At 36.3% G+C, this 18084-nt stretch overlaps 1 protein-coding gene across 1 annotated transcript in view; it reads left to right on the top strand.

Moving 5' to 3' along the window:
* The window catches only part of LOC126482069 (transient receptor potential cation channel trpm), a 177462-nt gene extending 163980 nt beyond the window's left edge, over positions 1 to 13482 (top strand). The window contains exons 15-17 of the mRNA XM_050106045.1: positions 1602 to 1805; positions 7253 to 7410; positions 7517 to 13482. Coding sequence (XP_049962002.1) covers positions 1602 to 1805; positions 7253 to 7410; positions 7517 to 9866 — 2712 coding nt within the window. The 3' untranslated portion in view covers positions 9867 to 13482. The remainder of the gene's footprint in view (positions 1 to 1601; positions 1806 to 7252; positions 7411 to 7516) is intronic.
* The last annotated feature ends 4602 nt before the right edge of the window (positions 13483 to 18084 follow it).

The raw sequence follows: 18084 nt of genomic DNA, 5'->3' as shown, positions 1-18084 counted from the left end.
CTAACAAAGAACATAAATACATTACCTTACAGCTATCCCAAATAGAGAAGTTTTATGTTTGTCTGCTGACTTTAGATGCATTCATTGTCAACCAAATGTGTCAACACAATAAATGTGCACACTGTATTCTCGTGCTCATTCTCACAATATCTTCTCAACCAGATCTATTTTTAAACTTTTAACCAAACAATAATGTGCCCTCTCAATACTGACAAAGTAACTTTAAGCAGAGGATTGCAAAATTTGTTCTTCTTGATTGCTCATCTGAAGAAGTCACCCAGTATAGTATCGAGCGACCAGCATGATCATTTGCAATGTGTTATATGTGGCAAGGATGTGCCGAGTCCTCAGTGCTGGCAATTGTCAGTATATGTTCTTCCACACAATGCTATGACATTGTGGTGAGGCTTCTAACCCCTAAATGAAGCTCTTTTCCTCCTCTGCTGTGATTGCAGTAGTAGCTAACATTCCAATTTACATATCTGTGATCTCTCTCACAAAGACGACTAAGTAGTTAAGCATGTGAATCTAAGAACATTGTGGCTATTGAATTTCCCACATTACTGAAATATCATTTATTAACTTTCAATTATTCTTTGTGATAAACTGACGTTCTATCAGCAGCAGGCAACAAATTCCCACAAAATGTTTCACCTTTTCATGGAACCATTGGGCTACAGCCCCAATCCCTGCAATTGCTACCCGTGAATTTTTCACACTGCTACTGATAAATGCATCTCTCAGGGGCTCTCCATACTGATTAATGCAGGCTTTGTAGGAAACTTTCACATATTTTGTTAAGTGAGACTTCTCTTTACACTTTACCTACAAGCATAAGCATAAAGGAGGAACGCAATGTCCAAATTTCCATCTATCAGCTTATATATCTGCAACAACAGTCTTCAGGTGTTTCCAGCCCCGCACTAGGCTACACTCAGTCAGAACCGCTGTTATACTTTCTTAATATACACATACATCACTAGATGGCATATACAATCAAGTGCCAAAACCAAAGCTCAATATTTCTCTCATTTTTGAGATGTGGATGTGAAATAATGTATTTATCCACTTTTCACCCTACCATAGAATGTCCTTATATAGAAAACACCTAATGAAAGGAACACCCCCCCCCCCACACACACACTCACACACACACTTTCTCTCTCTCTCTCTCTCTCTCTCTCTCTCTCTCTGCACATGACACTTGAAAATCAGTAAAACCTGGTCTTATGAAAGAAATGGCAATATTGCAGTACTCACTGCAGACTGTTTTGCATTAAGTGCCAGTGCTCTGCCCTTTATACTACCAATTTATCTTATATACAATACCCTGTACTATTGGAAAGTGGAGTATTAGAGATCTTTTCATTTTACTGTTGGTATTACCTTCTGATATTTTATTACATCCTATATGGCTACTCACAGATTAATATCTTTGTAAGCAGAGACTCACTCAGTCCATGCAATAGCACCTGCAATTGATTCTCCAGTTTTGATCATTTTTAAAGTAGGTATGATTTCATCAGAAACATCTACTTACAAATTTATTGATGTTTCAAATACTATATTCATAAAACTGATGTATTTATCCTTTTTTCCAGGCTTTAATAGCTCATGACAGTGTAGCAATGAGAGACACAGTTGTCCAAGAAAACGGAAAAGTACTTGCTGAAGGAGATGATTCAAGCCAGATTTTTCACATGCCCTTAGATTTCTATGAAATTAAAAATAACAGACCACTTAGAATGCAGAAAAAGCTTTATGAATTCTACACAGCTCCAATAACAAAATTCTGGGCACATTCGGTATGTATTAATAAATTTAAAATATTTATGGGAGCATAGGTGTGTGTGTGTGTGTGTGTGTGTGTGTGTGTGTGTGTGTGTGTGTGTGCATGTTGGGCAGGGCTGAATATGTGTAAGCTGAAATTAGAGCCCAAGATAAAAAATGATTTGTTATTATACACCACCCACTATTCATCTGTTGGTGGGTGGTTATCTTTTCTCTCCCTTCCTTTTTTATACTCCTAGCAATTTGTAATTATTATTCACTGTCAAGCTAATCAGCAGAAAAGTTAACAGACAGCCTACCTTCTGGAAAAGATAGGAAAAGGAAAATTTATTCAAGCATGTTGTTGGGCATAGGCAATATAACAAAATCTCCTGCTCAATAACATACAGAAAAGGTAAGATTGCTATTCACCATAAAGATGACACACAGAGTTGCAGAGAGGCACAACAAAAAGACACTTACATATTAGCTATCAGCCAAAGCCTTCATCAGAAAAGGAAACATACACACATTCATTCACACACCTCATGCACACATGACTGCCATCTCCAGCTGCCAGGACCAGACTCTTCTATTGAAATATTCATAGTAAATCTAGTGTTGTTCGAGCTGGTTATTACCACCTGGTGTCACACACTAGTTTTTACTGAAAAGTTCAGATCACATTTAAGTACAAGCACTGAAAAGAGCATGTTGGACAATGAAAATAATAAAGAGTCTCAACTTGAAGATTTATTTGAACATTGCAGTATCTTATTAGAGATGCTCCTGTTGGAGGTGGTACAATGTTGCCTTTCTCCAACCTGTGAAATAACTTACCCAAGTTTAGTGTGGATGACAATTGTGGACCAACTTGGTGTTTTCCACATGCACAGAGCATTACTTAAGCTGAAGCAAACATGAAGGAAAAAGGACTTGTAATGACTGATGGATGATTTAACAACTAATCTTTATTAAAAGTTTGATATGGTTTCTAGCAGATTGTAAATAACTTAGGAATAAAGGAAACAACTCAACAGCCATACAAAGAGAACTAAAAAATATGCTATGTTTTGGGCAAATCCTTTTCTTTTAATAGCTCTCAAGCTAGAGTACACACACACACACACACACACACACACACACACACACACACACACACACACACACACACACCTGGGTGACCTAGGTGTATATGCGGACAAGGGGGGGGGGGGGGGGGGGGGGAACTCTGATTTCCTGGTTAAAAACGCACTTTTCCCACGTCAAAATACACTTCTTCCAAGGTAAAAAATACACTTCTTCCATGATGAGTGGCAGTATACTTTCCTTTGGAGCTGTAAAAATATCAATCCTTTGAATGTCAAAGGTTTCATACACCAGCTTGAAACTTCAGAGAACAAAAAAACTTGGCCAAAAAAAAAAAAAAAAAAAGTTTTGGAAAGATCTGTGGTGTGCAGCAACATCTATGCTGCATATTTTCATATTAAAACACGCTGCGTATTTTTGTATTCGTTTTACAAAAGTATAGATTTGAAACTGTACGTTAGTTTCCACAGCTTTGAAATCGAGACTGAAATTCGCTTTTGTAAGCCATGTCACCTGTTCTCACCAGCCAATGACAGCAGATATTCAGAGCATAGGACACGTGATGTAGACAGCCAATAGAAACATTTGTTAAGTGGTGTGAACACATTAATAGGAAAAGTTTATGGTTTAATTTCATGTAAGTAGTGTAGCTACAAGAAAAGTTAAAGCTTCCACATATAATACTGGTCTTGAAGATCAATAGGCTACAAGAAAAGCTAAGCTTTCACATATAATATTGGTCTTTTTGCATGTGTTACACTTTAAGATACATCACACAAATGTGCCAGTAAAATTTTAAATAATGACACCAATGTCTGGTCTTCTGGGCTTAAAATTCTTCTTAGTCACTAGTCCTCAATGTGTTAAGTTTTAAATGAGAGTCAAATGCTCTGTGATTTAAGAAATTCATTGCACATTTGCACATGTAACATAATTCATCTTGAGTAAAAAGACATTTACTTAGAACTAATGCATTTCAAAGCACAATTCGCTATATTTTCCCATCACCTGTTAGAAATAACTTCATTTTAGCAGTTGCTAGAGAGCACCAACATAGGAAGCCCATATGTTCGTACATACATTGTATTAAGAAATCTTACATAACATCGTAAAAGAAACAGAATACTCCAAGAGTTTGGCAGTTTCGTAAACCATACTAAAATGCATAATTCAGCTTAAAGTGCACATTCATACATCCAGATTCACAGTGAATTGGGCCCCAACCTGATATTAAGCTTTTCAGTGTGGTTTTTGGGATGAAAATTTTCTTGTAGTGACAATATTATATTATCTCATATTTGGTTCTTTATTATGGCATAATGCCATACATGCGAAATGATGAAAATGTGCACTTGAAATTCAGTGAACAGTGCAGAATGAAACACTTCTCTTCTTATAAATTGACTGCCTCTGGGGAAAAGATTAATAAAAGGCACATTTAGTTAGCAAACTGACAAAAATAACTTTGTTGTTCTGCAAGGCCACTGACTGTAAAAAATGTGGAAATAAAATAAAATCAGAAAACTGAAACTAATAACATATGTTACCCTTCTGTAATTATGTGAATTTATTTTAATTCACTTGATAACTCCCAACCACAAAAATTGGTTTTGTTTTCATTTGATGTGAGAAAAGTACTCGAAGAGGAAAAGCAAAATCTCTGAATGTAAACATGGCTTACGTGGAAACTAACCCCTTCTCCACTACAACCTAGACTGCTAAGCGCGTGCGCTAATCTAGCATCTTGGGCATGCCAGAAAAATGTTTTCAGGTAGCATCTGGCTGCCTGTTACTACTGCTAATACAGCTAACAGCCACAATTCGAGTAGCCAAAGCAGGAGAAGGTACTGCCCATACACACCTCAACTGTGCTTGCGTGTGAGCCCACGGGCAACTGCTCAAGCAAACTTAATGGAAACAATTGTGACATCACACTCGTCAGCAGCAGTTAACTTTTATGAAGAATTCCTCAGTCTTTGTTCTAAAGCCTTTGACACATTTTGCTGTTTCAGTTCTCACCAGTCAAAATTGCAAAAAATTAACTGAAGACTAAAACAGTGAAAAATCCCTGGAATTCTAAAAAATTCCTAGGTTTTTCCGGTTTCCTCCCAGATGAAAAAATTCCTGGGTAGTATGTGAGGGAACAAAAAAGGCAGAGAGTGGGCAAAGAGTTGAGAAAGAATGGCCGGTGGCACAGAGGGAGGCAGAAGATGTGTGAGATAGCAATGAGGTAGGAGAGGCAGCAGGTGCAGTGTGTGACACACGAACACCAGAACTGGTGAGCTCATGCACCACACAATGACCATGATGTGGGAGGGCAGATTGGGAGGGCCTGACAAAACAGGGGAATGGGAGATGATGAGGAAGAGGCTGTAGATGCAAGAGGATATTGAGGCCAAGAGGATTACATGAACAAAGGATATGCTGCAAGGATAGCTCCCACTATGCACTGCAGAAAAGTTAAAGCTGGAGGAAAGATCCAGAGTCTATAGATTGTGAAACAGTCATTGAAATCAAGCATGCTGTGCTGAGCAGTGTCTTCTGCCACTGTGTAGTAAACTCTACTCCTGGTCCCAGTTTGGTGGTGGCCATTCATTTGTGTGGACAGTTGGTTGGTGCCTGGTGGTCAAGCCCACATTAACTGCTGTGCAGAAACTGCAGCAGAGCTGGCATATGACATGACTGGTTTCACAGGTGGCCCTGCCCCTGGTGGGATAGGATAAGCCTGTTATGAGACTGGAGTAGGATGTGTTTGGTGGATGAGTCGGACATGTCTCGGGCCTGGGTCTTTAACACAGGGCTATGACCCATGTGGCATGGGGTCAGGAGTAAAGTGGCTTAGTGATAGACCAAGCAATTGTGTAGGGTAGATGGGTGGCAGAACACTACTTTACGAGTGACAGGGAGAACTGCAAATAGGTTGTCCCTCATTTCCAGACACAGTGATAGATAGCTGAAGTCCTGGCAAAGGACAGGGTTCAGTTGTTCTATGATGGTATGATATTGGGTGATGAGTGGCAAGTGCTCATTTGGAGCGAGTTGTTGGGACGGTGGGATTGTGTGGGGATATGGCATGGGGAATTGCTTGCCGACAGTTTTTTGGGGTATTGTCTGCCTGTGAGGGCCATAGTGAGACCAGCATACTGGGCAAAGGAATTCTTAGCATTGCAGGTGTGCTATCTACTATATAGGAGTCACTTCTTCGTGTGGACAGGATGACAGTTATTAGTATGTAGGTACTGTTCATGGTTGGTGGGCTTGTTCCTCTCCTCACCTGTTCTTTGGAGAACCTCCTCATTTCTTATACTAGTTCATCTAATTTTCAACATACTTCTGTTGTACCACATCTCAAATACTTTGGTTCTCTTCTTTCCTCATCACCTTACAGTCATGACTCAAAATGCTGTGCTCCAAACATACATCTTCAGAAATTTTTTTCCTAAAGTCACGACCTATGTTTCATACTGTAGGGTTCTTTCTGTGAGGAATGCCTTGCTTACCTGTGATAGTCTTCTTCTTATATCATTGTTGCTTATATCAGTGCTGAATGTGTCACTCCAAATGAACAGGTCACTTGTTGTTCAACAATCTATATTTGATGCGTTGCAGATGTAGCCTATCTGCTGAAGGTCAACAAAATGTCTTCCTACAAATTATAGCATCATAATAGTACATCCTCACCATCAGTCGTCAATTAATGGTGAGTCATCAATACAACCACACCACCTGGTGACACATTTTGATAGGTATGTTTTGTAACATTACTTGCCATTACTTGAGTAGTGGAGGTGAGGACATATGCATGTGATGCTACTTTGTATGAAGACTTTGTACATCATTCTGAAGATGGGCTACATGTGAAATGCATCAAATATAAGTTGTTGAACAACAAGTGATCTGTTTATTTCATGTGACTCATTCAGCAGGGACATAAAAAAATGCTCTCAATTCACCTTATGGTCGCAGACCTCCTACAAGACCTCATGTTGCAACTTCAGTAGCAGAAATCTTTTGCTTCATTTACTTTGTGCCCTCCAACTTTTACAGTAAGTTCATTGCCAATCTCATTTTCAATATCCCACATTACTTTCATATTTCTATGGCTTATTCTCAATCTATAGTGTTTGTTCATTAGACTCTTCATCAGTTTAATAGGTCTCTCAACTGTTCTTCGGACTGATGACCACAGTAGTTAAGTCCCATAGTGCTCAGAGCCAACTGTTCCTCACTTTCACTGAAAATAGAAATGTCATCTGCAAATCCTTTCATCCTGAGTTTTAATCCCACTCCTGAAACTGTTATTCCTTAAAACATTACTGAATATTCTCCAGCTTTCCTTAAAACATCACCAGGACTTCAGAAAAATTATTTTTTGTGTATACCTTTTTTCCAGATTGGTTACATGGTGTTCCTTGTAATTTTTACATATGTTGTCTTAATAAGAACAGAGCCTAATCTCAGCTGGCAGGAAATATATGTTGTGGCATATATCTGTACACTAGCATGTGAAAAAATTAGAGAAATCATATCTTCAGAACCAGTAGCAATTAGGTAAGTTACGTAACTATATCTTAACAAATACTTCAACGTACAGTTTTATATTAAATTGTTATAATACTGTTTACACAATGTTTATGAATAAAATTTCTGCCAACAGCCACAAATTCTCGGTCTGGACATGGAATATGTGGAATCCATGTGATGCTGCTGCAATCATATTTTTCCTAATAGGACTAAGTCTTCGCCTACGCCCATCATCAATGAAAGTTGGGCGTATTATATTTTGTGTGGATATTATCTATTGGTACTTACGAATACTCAACATCCTTGGTGTGAACAAATACCTTGGTCCATTGGTTACCATGATGGGAAAAATGGTGAAGAACATGATTTATTTTGTTGTGTTATTGCTTGTGGTGTTGATGAGCTTTGGAGTCTGTCGGCAGTCAATACTGTTTCCTGATAATGATTTCAGCTGGTCACTTGTTAAACATATTTTTTTTCAGCCATATTTTATGCTTTATGGAGAGGTATTTGCAAATGATATTGACCCTGCATGTGGAGATGAACCTGGTATGCCAAACTGTCCAATGGGTAGATGGATTACACCAGCTGTGATGTCAACATACCTCTTAGTTGCCAACATCCTGCTAATTAACTTGTTAATAGCTGTGTTCAATAATATTTTCAATGAAGTAAATGCAGTTTCACATCAGGTATGGATGTTCCAAAGATTTACAGTTGTAATGGAATATGAGCAGAAACCTGTTCTGCCACCTCCATTAATCATCCTATGCCATATTGCCTTGTTACTGAAGTACTGCAGGCAAAAGGTGAAGGGAGTGAGTAAATTATATGATAATGCTTTGAAGTTATTCTTGGATGTTGATGACATGGAACGTCTGTACGACTTTGAAGAAGAATGTGTAGAAGGTTATTTCCGTGAACAAGAAACAAAATTGCAAATGTCAAGTGATGAAAGGATTAAGAATACTGCAGAACGTGTTGAAAACATGTATCAAAAAATTGAAGATATTAATCAGAAAGTTAACAGTCAGACTTCATCTTCTCAAGCTGTGGAGTTTAGAATTAGAAAGCTGGAGGATTTAGCAGATCAGACACTATCCCACCTTGCCGTCATCCACAGATTCATGGCAACCCATGTCAGAGAACCTTTAGCAGAATTTGCAGATGTCAGGCTTCGAACAACTACAGATGAACACAAAACACAGTCAGATTTAAGTGACCATACGGACAGACATTTAAGTGTTCCACTTCTTGGCAGAGAAAGAAGAAGACCTGTCAGATCACTGACAGAAGTTAGGCCAGATCCATTTATGTTTGGTGAGGGCTTACACTTGCGGTATGATGACAAGTCCAAATCCCCAGAACCCTCAACATCAAAGCCACTTGATTTCTTTGAGGAGCAGGAGGAGGAGGAAGCAGAAGAAGAAAAGGAAAGAACACAATCATTTGATAAGGTCAGCATACATTCCAATAGCAAAACCAGATTTTTTGCCCATATTTCAAAGCATGAAAGTGTGTCTGGAAACTCACTTGCTGAGCCTGTAGGCAGTCTCAAAGGAAGTAAAACAGATTTAGGTGTGGATGAAGAAAATTTGGAGTCAGCTACTGCAACAGCAGCAATTCTTCCACCAGTACCACCTTCAATGGCAACTTCAGAGCCAGCTGAACAAGATTTGGGACGGAATGAGTTTATAAGAAGTTCATCATTTGATCAGCGAACAGATAAGAAAGACCTCAGTGGGTTCAGAAGACAGAGTTCTGATGGGTCAGAAAGAGGTAGCAGTTCCCACCGACCACCACTGATGCCAAGGAGACAGCTGAGCAAAACACATTCAGAACCAGAAAATGCCACAGGACTAGATTCTCTGGATGGAATAGATTTTCCTCGTGTTACTGTGGAGCGCAGTGTCACCTGGGCTGAACCAAGGATCACTGTAATCCCTCCATCTGGAAATCCTAGATCAATGTTGCTGGCTATGCACACAGAGTACACAAGTATCACAGATGAACTGGAAACAGTGTGTGGCCTTCTAAGCCCTCCTCGTACACCTCGCCTTCTTTCACCACCTCGTCCTGGTGATCAAGCAGTTCCTCACAGAACAAGGCACACATCAGAGATGTCAAATCCTGAGATGGCTCTTTATTTGGAGAAAGAACACTTGCGAGATGCAGAAGAGAGTGACTACCAGCTGATGGAAGGGTTAATTCAACATCGTATTCATAACGAAGAGGATTCTGTTGATAGTGCTTTCTATTTAACAGTAACAAATGAAGTTCCCGAATATCGAAGCCCAAATCAACCATCAAGGCCACTACGCCGGAGCAGTGCAATTGATGTGAGAGACCTACCCACTCCCACAACTCAGGGTCCCAATATGTTTGGTGGTGACACAGAAATGCAACAGCTGCAGGAAGCAGATGGTGGAAGCAAAAGTGGAAGCAAAAACAGTTTAGTGCCAACATCAGAAACAATGTGTTGATGCTGTGAAATCTTAGCTGCCATAATTGTTTAAATTGTGCACTGTGTGTGTGTGTGTGTGTGTGTGTGTGTGTGTGTGTGTGTGTCAATATGTCAGAAATCTGCCATTGTGTAAGGAAAAAAAGTGTAATCAGGAAGTCATATCACAAATTTGCAACATAAATATTTTCAGTTTTCATGTCATACGTTTGCTAGTGTAGCAAATAAATGAGTGACAAAAGTCCTGGAGATTAGTGCTCATAAATTGGATACGATTTAAATAATGAAACAGTATATGCCAGGGCCTAAATGTTATTTACATGTATCCATTTTTAGAAGTATTCCATTATTTTCATCCAATAAAATTGTGAAGAAGGAAAGCAGATGCAAACCATATGCTATTACTTACTGGCATGACAATTTAAACAACTGTAGTAGATGGAAAGCTGAATTATTGATATCACTAGAAATGATGAACCACAGGTGAAAGTGCAACTGCTTCATGTGATTGTGTAGATTCTTCAGTAATCTGTGACTAATGGATTTTTATTGATATGAACAAAATTGCCGCTGTTATCTGGATGTGACCAGTCAATAATATGTATGATTCATTGGAAACATACTGATCCCTGTGTACAAATTTTTATACAAGGTGATACTTGCTATGTGGAGGTTTCAGGATGGACATTTATTTTAGTATATGTTACAAATGACATATCTTTGGTACCATTGTAAAAGTGTTATTTTTTATGGTATGAAGTACATCAGCACTGTCATTTTCCATGTAAAACTCATAGTTGTATGGCATGGTGCATATGAAACTAAGACTCTATCAACTATTCATCTTATTAGTGGAGACAGTATAGTTTCGATGACTTGTTCTTATATCACAAGAGGCATCACTGCACAGCTGTTTTTTCTTTCTTTTTTTAAAAAGCATATAAAACAAAGTGTGTGTGTGTGTGTGAGAGAGAGAGAGAGAGAGAGAGAGAGAGAGAGAGAAGAGAGAGAGAGAGAGAGAGAGAGAGAGAGACAGAGAGAGAGAGAGAGAGAGAGGATGTTTGCAGTCATCTTCAACACCCCAAAGTGTACAACACGCAACTAGCAGAAAAATGAGAAAGTTCTCACTTCTACTGATCGTTACTGTTTCTATATTTTTTTTGTCTTTCAATCATTAAAGAAGTGCTGGACTTATAATATAGGCGACTTGACTTACATTTTGCGAGATCCTGCTTTTACTCTCGTGAATATCATGGACTTCATTTCTTTGTTAAATTACATGGAACATGAAAATATTGTGGATTTTGAAAGAATGCCATTTTACCAGTGAAATCCCATTTTCAAATTACTGGATGATTTTATTGTCATACAATCACTATTTCTTAATTATTTTGCTATTCTTCATTGCTGTTCTTTGGCAGGTATTTTTAATACATTTGTGATAATACCTATTTTACCATTCAGATGAATTTAGTGTAAAGCTTCTCTTTCATAATTTCTCTGAAATTGTCACTTTCCTGCTGCAGTCATGAAGTTAGCAGGGAGTGTTACTGTTTTCTCACTGATGGTATGCACATATATAATCTGTTTCCTGTAAGGAAAAAATTCTTAGTAAGTACAGATAGAAAAGTGTGAATGAAATTTTCATACACAAAGGAAGTAGGAAAGACTTCAAGAATGACACTATTCTTCTTTGAGAAGTACTAGTAAGTAGGTATGAAGGCACTAAGTAAGGGAAAGACAATAAAAATTATTAATAAGGAAATATACAAGAAGCATTATATATCTCACTCTCATTACATTATCTGCCTCTCATAAAATACTTTTCTTTCTTCGTACAAATGCAGATATTCATGCCGTAGTCACATGGCTACGCAGTTATAGATGCTTTATAACCAACCAGCAGTGCTGTGATTTAAACCTGTACATCAAGTGCAATTTAAAAAGTGAAGTAAAGACATTTCATAAGAATTCAGTCATGTTTAGCACTTGCAATACTGGTTAGATTTCTGCTGAAGACCAGTGGTGTGTTGCTTTGCCAGATGGAGTGCAGCATAATTAAAATTGTGCAAAATATATGATGCAATGTCTTTGACCCTTGAGGTATTTACAGAGAACCTTTAAAACTTTATAGAGAATCTACAGAATTGTTGTCAATGGAAGAAAGAAGTATTTCAACAGTAGTTTGTGCACAAAAATTTAGTCTCATAATTTTTTTGCAAATGTCTTTCAAACAGTGTAGTTCCTTAAGCTGGAGACTTCATTAATAAACTAAAAATGTTTCTATTCTGCAGAGTGAAGCAATACTACACAAAACACAATTATAGTTTCATTATACCTTTTTAAAATCATCTGCCGTGTCACTTGGAATTATTGAAATTGGTGTGCTTTTCAGGCAATAGCCTGTTGACTTCTTTTGGATCCATTATTATATCTTAATTTATTTATATAGCTTTTCAAGACGAACAACTGAGAATTCATCTTAAAGTTAAATGACAATCATATGCATGAAATATGCAGTAAGATGGCATATGGTAAATATTCCACTGTCTATTTTTAACTTTCTATAATGATCTTCAAGATTTTAGTCGGCATTAATGACAGGATTGGTAAGATTCAGATACTACTGTTGTTTGTTGAAATATTTGCTATTATGAAAGATTTTTACATAATTGTAGAAAATATTTTGATCAGAAGAATTTGTTACTGGAAGTTCATCATGCAATATTTGATACCACAGAAAATATGATTTAGTTAATCAGTGACATTATGCACTGGTTTTATTGATACTATTCATAGATAATGTGTAAAATTAAGACATTTATGGGTGAAAAATGATGCATTAACTTGTGGGATCAGCATTTGCAGATATATTGCTATTTTAGCAAATAAACAATATTTATGATCATCAGGATGATTTTTTTGCAATAACTATGGCAATATATTAGATACGAAATGGAAAGCATATGGTGCTTATCATTTAATACTGAGAATACTGAAATCTTTTTTTATATTCCATGTTATTTTGTACATACAGATGAACATATGTAAATAATGTATATGCTCACCAATTTTATAATAAAAAAAATGCTGTTGTGTAATGTGAATATAGAAATATACAGCGAATGTACTGGTACTATCAATTATTTTTTAGTTTCAGGGCAGAATATTTCTGAAAATGGCACAACAATCATGAAAAATACAACAGTAGGATTTAGTCAGCTTAAAACATGTCAAACATCTCTTTTGTCATTACTGAACACAGTTATGTATACAGGACAACTTTAAAAATTGTGTTACAAGATGGTTGTGTTATTGTATGTGCTTGTGACATATTATGTGGTATATGGAATATGAGATGTATCACCATAGTTGACTGGAATGTAATATATTAGCATCCACTGACAGAATTAAAAATTCTGAAAGTAATTGTTTTTAAAATAACATTTTTTTTACAACCACCTCAGATCAGCAGAAAATTCTCAAACAAAGAAGTTATCTAGCACCATCAGAGTGTAGAAAGTGCACAAATTGAAAAGGCCTAATAACCACTGATATATTTTCTGTGCTTGGTAATTTTATCTTCAAATATGACACTAGTTATATGTTGTTGGATACAAACAGCTGGAGACCGTGGAAAGTAAAAGTGAAAAGGTGCTGATGAGTTAGTGGAGGGTAGATGTTACTGACATTTGCAGACAAGGTACGAATAATGCCCAAGGTGCAAACAGTAGGTAATTCCTTTACCTTTCACATTCATTAGTTCTTTTACAAATTGCAGAAATGGGTAACTAAATTTCCCTACATCTGTAAGACTTCATTTCTAGCAAATGCTTTGATTATATTTGTTACACCACAAGCTCTTTTGAAAGGAGTTCTGACATTAACTGATTTAAGTTCTTCTGTAACAAAAGTGCTACTTTAACGAGTTTTATTCTTACCACATTTCCACACACATCTAGGGGAGTGGCTCTATACTCAGTTCCATCATGTGTGTGCTCTCCTCACAATGAAATAAAATGTTGTCTACATTTTTTTAAGTTTAGATGTTTAAAGAATACAACAGTTTCCTTTAATAGGAGGTAGGCTAGTGTAAGATACACATATAACCTCTACGTCCTGAATAGGAATTGTAAGCGAATATGAGAGAAGATGGAAGTCGGGCAATGACCAGCAACAGAAAGAGTGTTTTGGATATATGAAAAGAACAAAAACATATTATTTAATGTATATAAAAAAATAAAAAAAACAGAAAAAAATGATCCAAAGCAAATGTAAAAACTGTTTGATTGGTGAAGTCACAAAGGGAATGATGAGGAAACAATAATGATATATATAAGGAGAATAAGATGGACCAAACAAGACTGACTAAATAAAAAAAACTACAGGAAAGAGGAAGGTAAGGTACTATCATGCAAATGAATAGTTGCCTGCTATCATAAATAGTTTTACAGTGGTAAGTGCAACTGCCATTTGTAGCAGTACTTCTGAGTAAGTCTGACAGCAAAATAATTGTCGAAAGACTGAATGCAGTATACAGTGTCATATATAATTTTAATGCAAGCGATAGAAGAATTTCTCTTATTTTATGTAGAAGCAATATTAAAGTTCTATGTGAAATGTGTAGAAAGTTGAATGAGGTGGATTGTAAATTGAAGCAGCATCTACTGATGTCCAAAACCAAGCACAGAAAACTCAAACTGTTCAAGATTAGAAATACATGTGACATATTTTATGTGTTTATTGGAACAGATGGGCACAGAGGTTGTACTGTGTCTGCAGTGACAAACTGATTGCTACATCAGTAAAAAACAAGTAGATGTAGCAATTACAGACAATGAGGGCAAGCAGTTTTGTGTAAGAAAATAAAGAGCACTTGTAACATAAACTGGTATGTCTTATATCAGTGGAGGTGTTCGCACACTGAAGAAACATACCCTTTCAAATGGCTGTTGCTGCAAACCCTCTTCTAACCAGTAATTTGGCTTTCTTGGTATTTTCAGTCAATTTATTGCACTTCTTTACAAACCATCTAAACTAAATTTCATTTGCAATATTTGCATTTCTTCAGTTCAAAGATATTACAGCACTAAAGTGTTCATCATGTGAGATGCAACTCCTGCACCTGTGTGCAGCTATTATAAGAAAGTAATAAAGGCTTATTCACAAAAAATTACTTCAGCCCTATCTTAGGCTTGTCTCAGCCACACTATTTGCATTAAGCTATCATTATATTATAATCATTACTCTTATATTTGTGCATGATAAATAACAGACATTCTACCATGATGAAAAAATGTCACAAAGAGGCTCAACTGTAATATCACACTGTTAGTTGCAATACAAACCACATACTGTCTTCAGTGCTTTACTAACTGCTTCACAGTCTATATCTGTATCCTATAATCCACCACCCAGTGTGTGGTGGAGAGAACATAGTGTATCACTATGACTGTTTGAAATTGCAATTCCTTGTGGGGATAGTGCTATCTAATTTTACTGCAGAATACACCCTGTCAGACTGACAGGGCTGTTTCCTCATCACCCTCTTAGAGTGAAAGAATTGTTTCCCCTGTTACACTTTGTCATTTATTATCCTACTGTATATTAAGTTATATGTATAACATTCATTTTCCACTTTCTTTTTTAATTTTGTCATATGTCAATTTCTTTTACATTCCAATGTGTTACCTTCATACTACTTCCGAAACTCTGTTGTTTACTCAATTAATGGATTATCTGACATGTTGAATCAGTGATTAGGGTCCATCTCTTGGGTCTGTTATTGATGTATAGTGTCCCGTCATACATCCATTCTGTGCTCTTCTCCAGCCCACCATTACGTTATCACATATTTTCCTCATTGGACTAGGTACTTCCTGTTGCAGGATGACAAGATATGTTTAAAATTATTGAAAACTTTTGAACAGCATCTTTTGCAGTTTGTAGATGCTGCTTTCATATTCCTGATAACACTTAAGCTTTTTAGAATGCACAGAGAACCACTACAACTTTCTTTTTAATCTCATCATTGTTTTTCAATTACTTCCATCTTCATAACAATGCATATAAGATGTGATAAAACAAGGATTTCACTTTTTAAATGGCTTTAATGAGTAAATTAACATTCAACACAGATTGCAGTTTCATAATATGTATAAGATGATAAATAGAAGTATATGTACACTACCAATAATTGTTGATCTTCTGCAGTTCCTATGAATTCATTTGCCTGAAGAAACCAACATGGATTCCAGTCTCTTATAAAAACTGAAAGTTCTGTCAGTGGATCTGAATTAGTGCAATGACTGTTATGTAAAAGATAATTATATGTTGTGTGATTATTATATTTGTTATTGGTATGATGCAACTAGTATAAGTGTGATATAACATGAGGTGCATAATGTGCACTGTGTGTAGTAAAATCACATGAAAAACCGGAGTTTATTATATTTTGTAAAATTGATTATAAAATCCCAGAAGAAATTCTATAACCATTTGTACTTGTGCATTACGAATTCCTTTGAAAATTTTTTGAATGAACTGTATTCTGTGTATTTTACACTTATTCTATAGTATGTGAACTGAACAAAAACAGATAAAGTTCTTGCCAAACAACTCAATAAATAATTAAGCATCAAGTAAACAGCATGAAACAGTTCAAGAGTAACTTCAGAAATCTAATGTTGTCTGTATTTCAGAAATTAAACAAACAGGCAACAATGCAACTACATATTGTTTCAGTTTTGCACAAACACAATAATAAGTATGATTTTTCATTTCAACTGGACTTTTTTGCTACAGTAAAAATTGTTGTATCTTGTTCATTCTAATAATGACTTTACATATAGTATAACATGAGCAGTGTTAGCTTTTGAAAAACGTATTGTGGAATAATTATCATTGTTTTCATTATTTCCAGCTTCTATTGACAGAAGTGTTGAGACTTTGTATTCAAGCAGATAGATCTTTGCTTGTAGACCAGGCTCTCTGCTATCTCTTGCAATTTATTAGCTGGATTTTTTAAAATCATTTTTTCAGGTTACTTGTTGCAAGTGGACCTACATGTTCTCATAAATTTAATAAACTCCATCCTTTACATAATTTTCCCTAACAGCAACAATCAGAAAAAAGTAACACCTTTCATTTTCAACTTTTTTAATTTTTTGAGGATGTTTTTGTGACCACTTTAAATTTTTTGTTCTTCATTATTCCCCTGGACCATGTACTGAACTTAGATGTAAAAACATATTACATACACGTGTGTGAATAAAGTAGATTCTTTCACTTTTTTCTCACTAAAATTTTTTTTTACTTTCATAAAACTTCTTTTGTAATTGAAAACAAAAGAAATGCAAGTGGAAAAATAACTGCTATCATTAAAAATATTATAATTTTACTAATGGTCAATGAGTGGTTGAGATACACCAAATTCTCAGGAAGATAAAAAATTGCAATGATATCTGCAGTACCCAATAATCTGACAGTACAGTTAGAGGGTATTTACGATGTGTACACCTAATCATAATCTTCTCTACTACGCTTTTCTATGTTTATGACAACTGTTCCCCCAGTTCCCAACAAGCCTCAAACTTTTTAACTCAAAGGAAAGGTATCCTTCTTAACAATGAGCAATGTGACTCTTTTTGTTGAAGTTTTGGACTCTCATTCAAGAGTTGCAGGCTTCAAATACCCATCTTGTCATCAAGACTTTTATTTTATCTGGTTTTTCTAAATTTGTTAATGAGATTGCAGGGATGGTTCTGTACGAAAGGTCCTGGCTGATTTCGTTCCCGTTCTATTCCAAAAGGGTTGTGCTCCACCTCTAATGACCCTGTAATTTATGGGACACTAAGCCTTAATCTTCCTTTTCAGTCATTAAGCAGATTTTGTGGGGTTTTACCTCTGAAAACACAAGAAATCTTTTAACATGAGCCTGTGTCTTATATTAACCATGTGCAATATGTAACTCCTAGTTTCATTTTCCGGTAGTGAAAGATGGGCTTTGAGAGACTTGGGAACTTGGAGGTTTAAAGGCATTTTCTACTGTATTCTTTATATGGAAGACACAAGTCTGCAACATTCCGGGACAGCAGTTTCAAATTACAGTGATAAGTACTGGCAGGTTACAGCTTTAAGTCTGTTTGTTGGTGACACTTAGATGAGTCAATTTGAAGAACACTTTCATGGGAGTGGAGGTTTTAATCCAAATTTCAACCAAGCAAATAGCTGAAATCGGT

The sequence above is a fragment of the Schistocerca serialis genome, chromosome 5 (genome assembly GCF_023864345.2).
Source record: "Schistocerca serialis cubense isolate TAMUIC-IGC-003099 chromosome 5, iqSchSeri2.2, whole genome shotgun sequence".
Classification (NCBI taxonomy): Eukaryota; Metazoa; Arthropoda; class Insecta; order Orthoptera; family Acrididae; genus Schistocerca; species Schistocerca serialis.
This window is presented reverse-complemented; position numbering and strand designations above follow the sequence as displayed.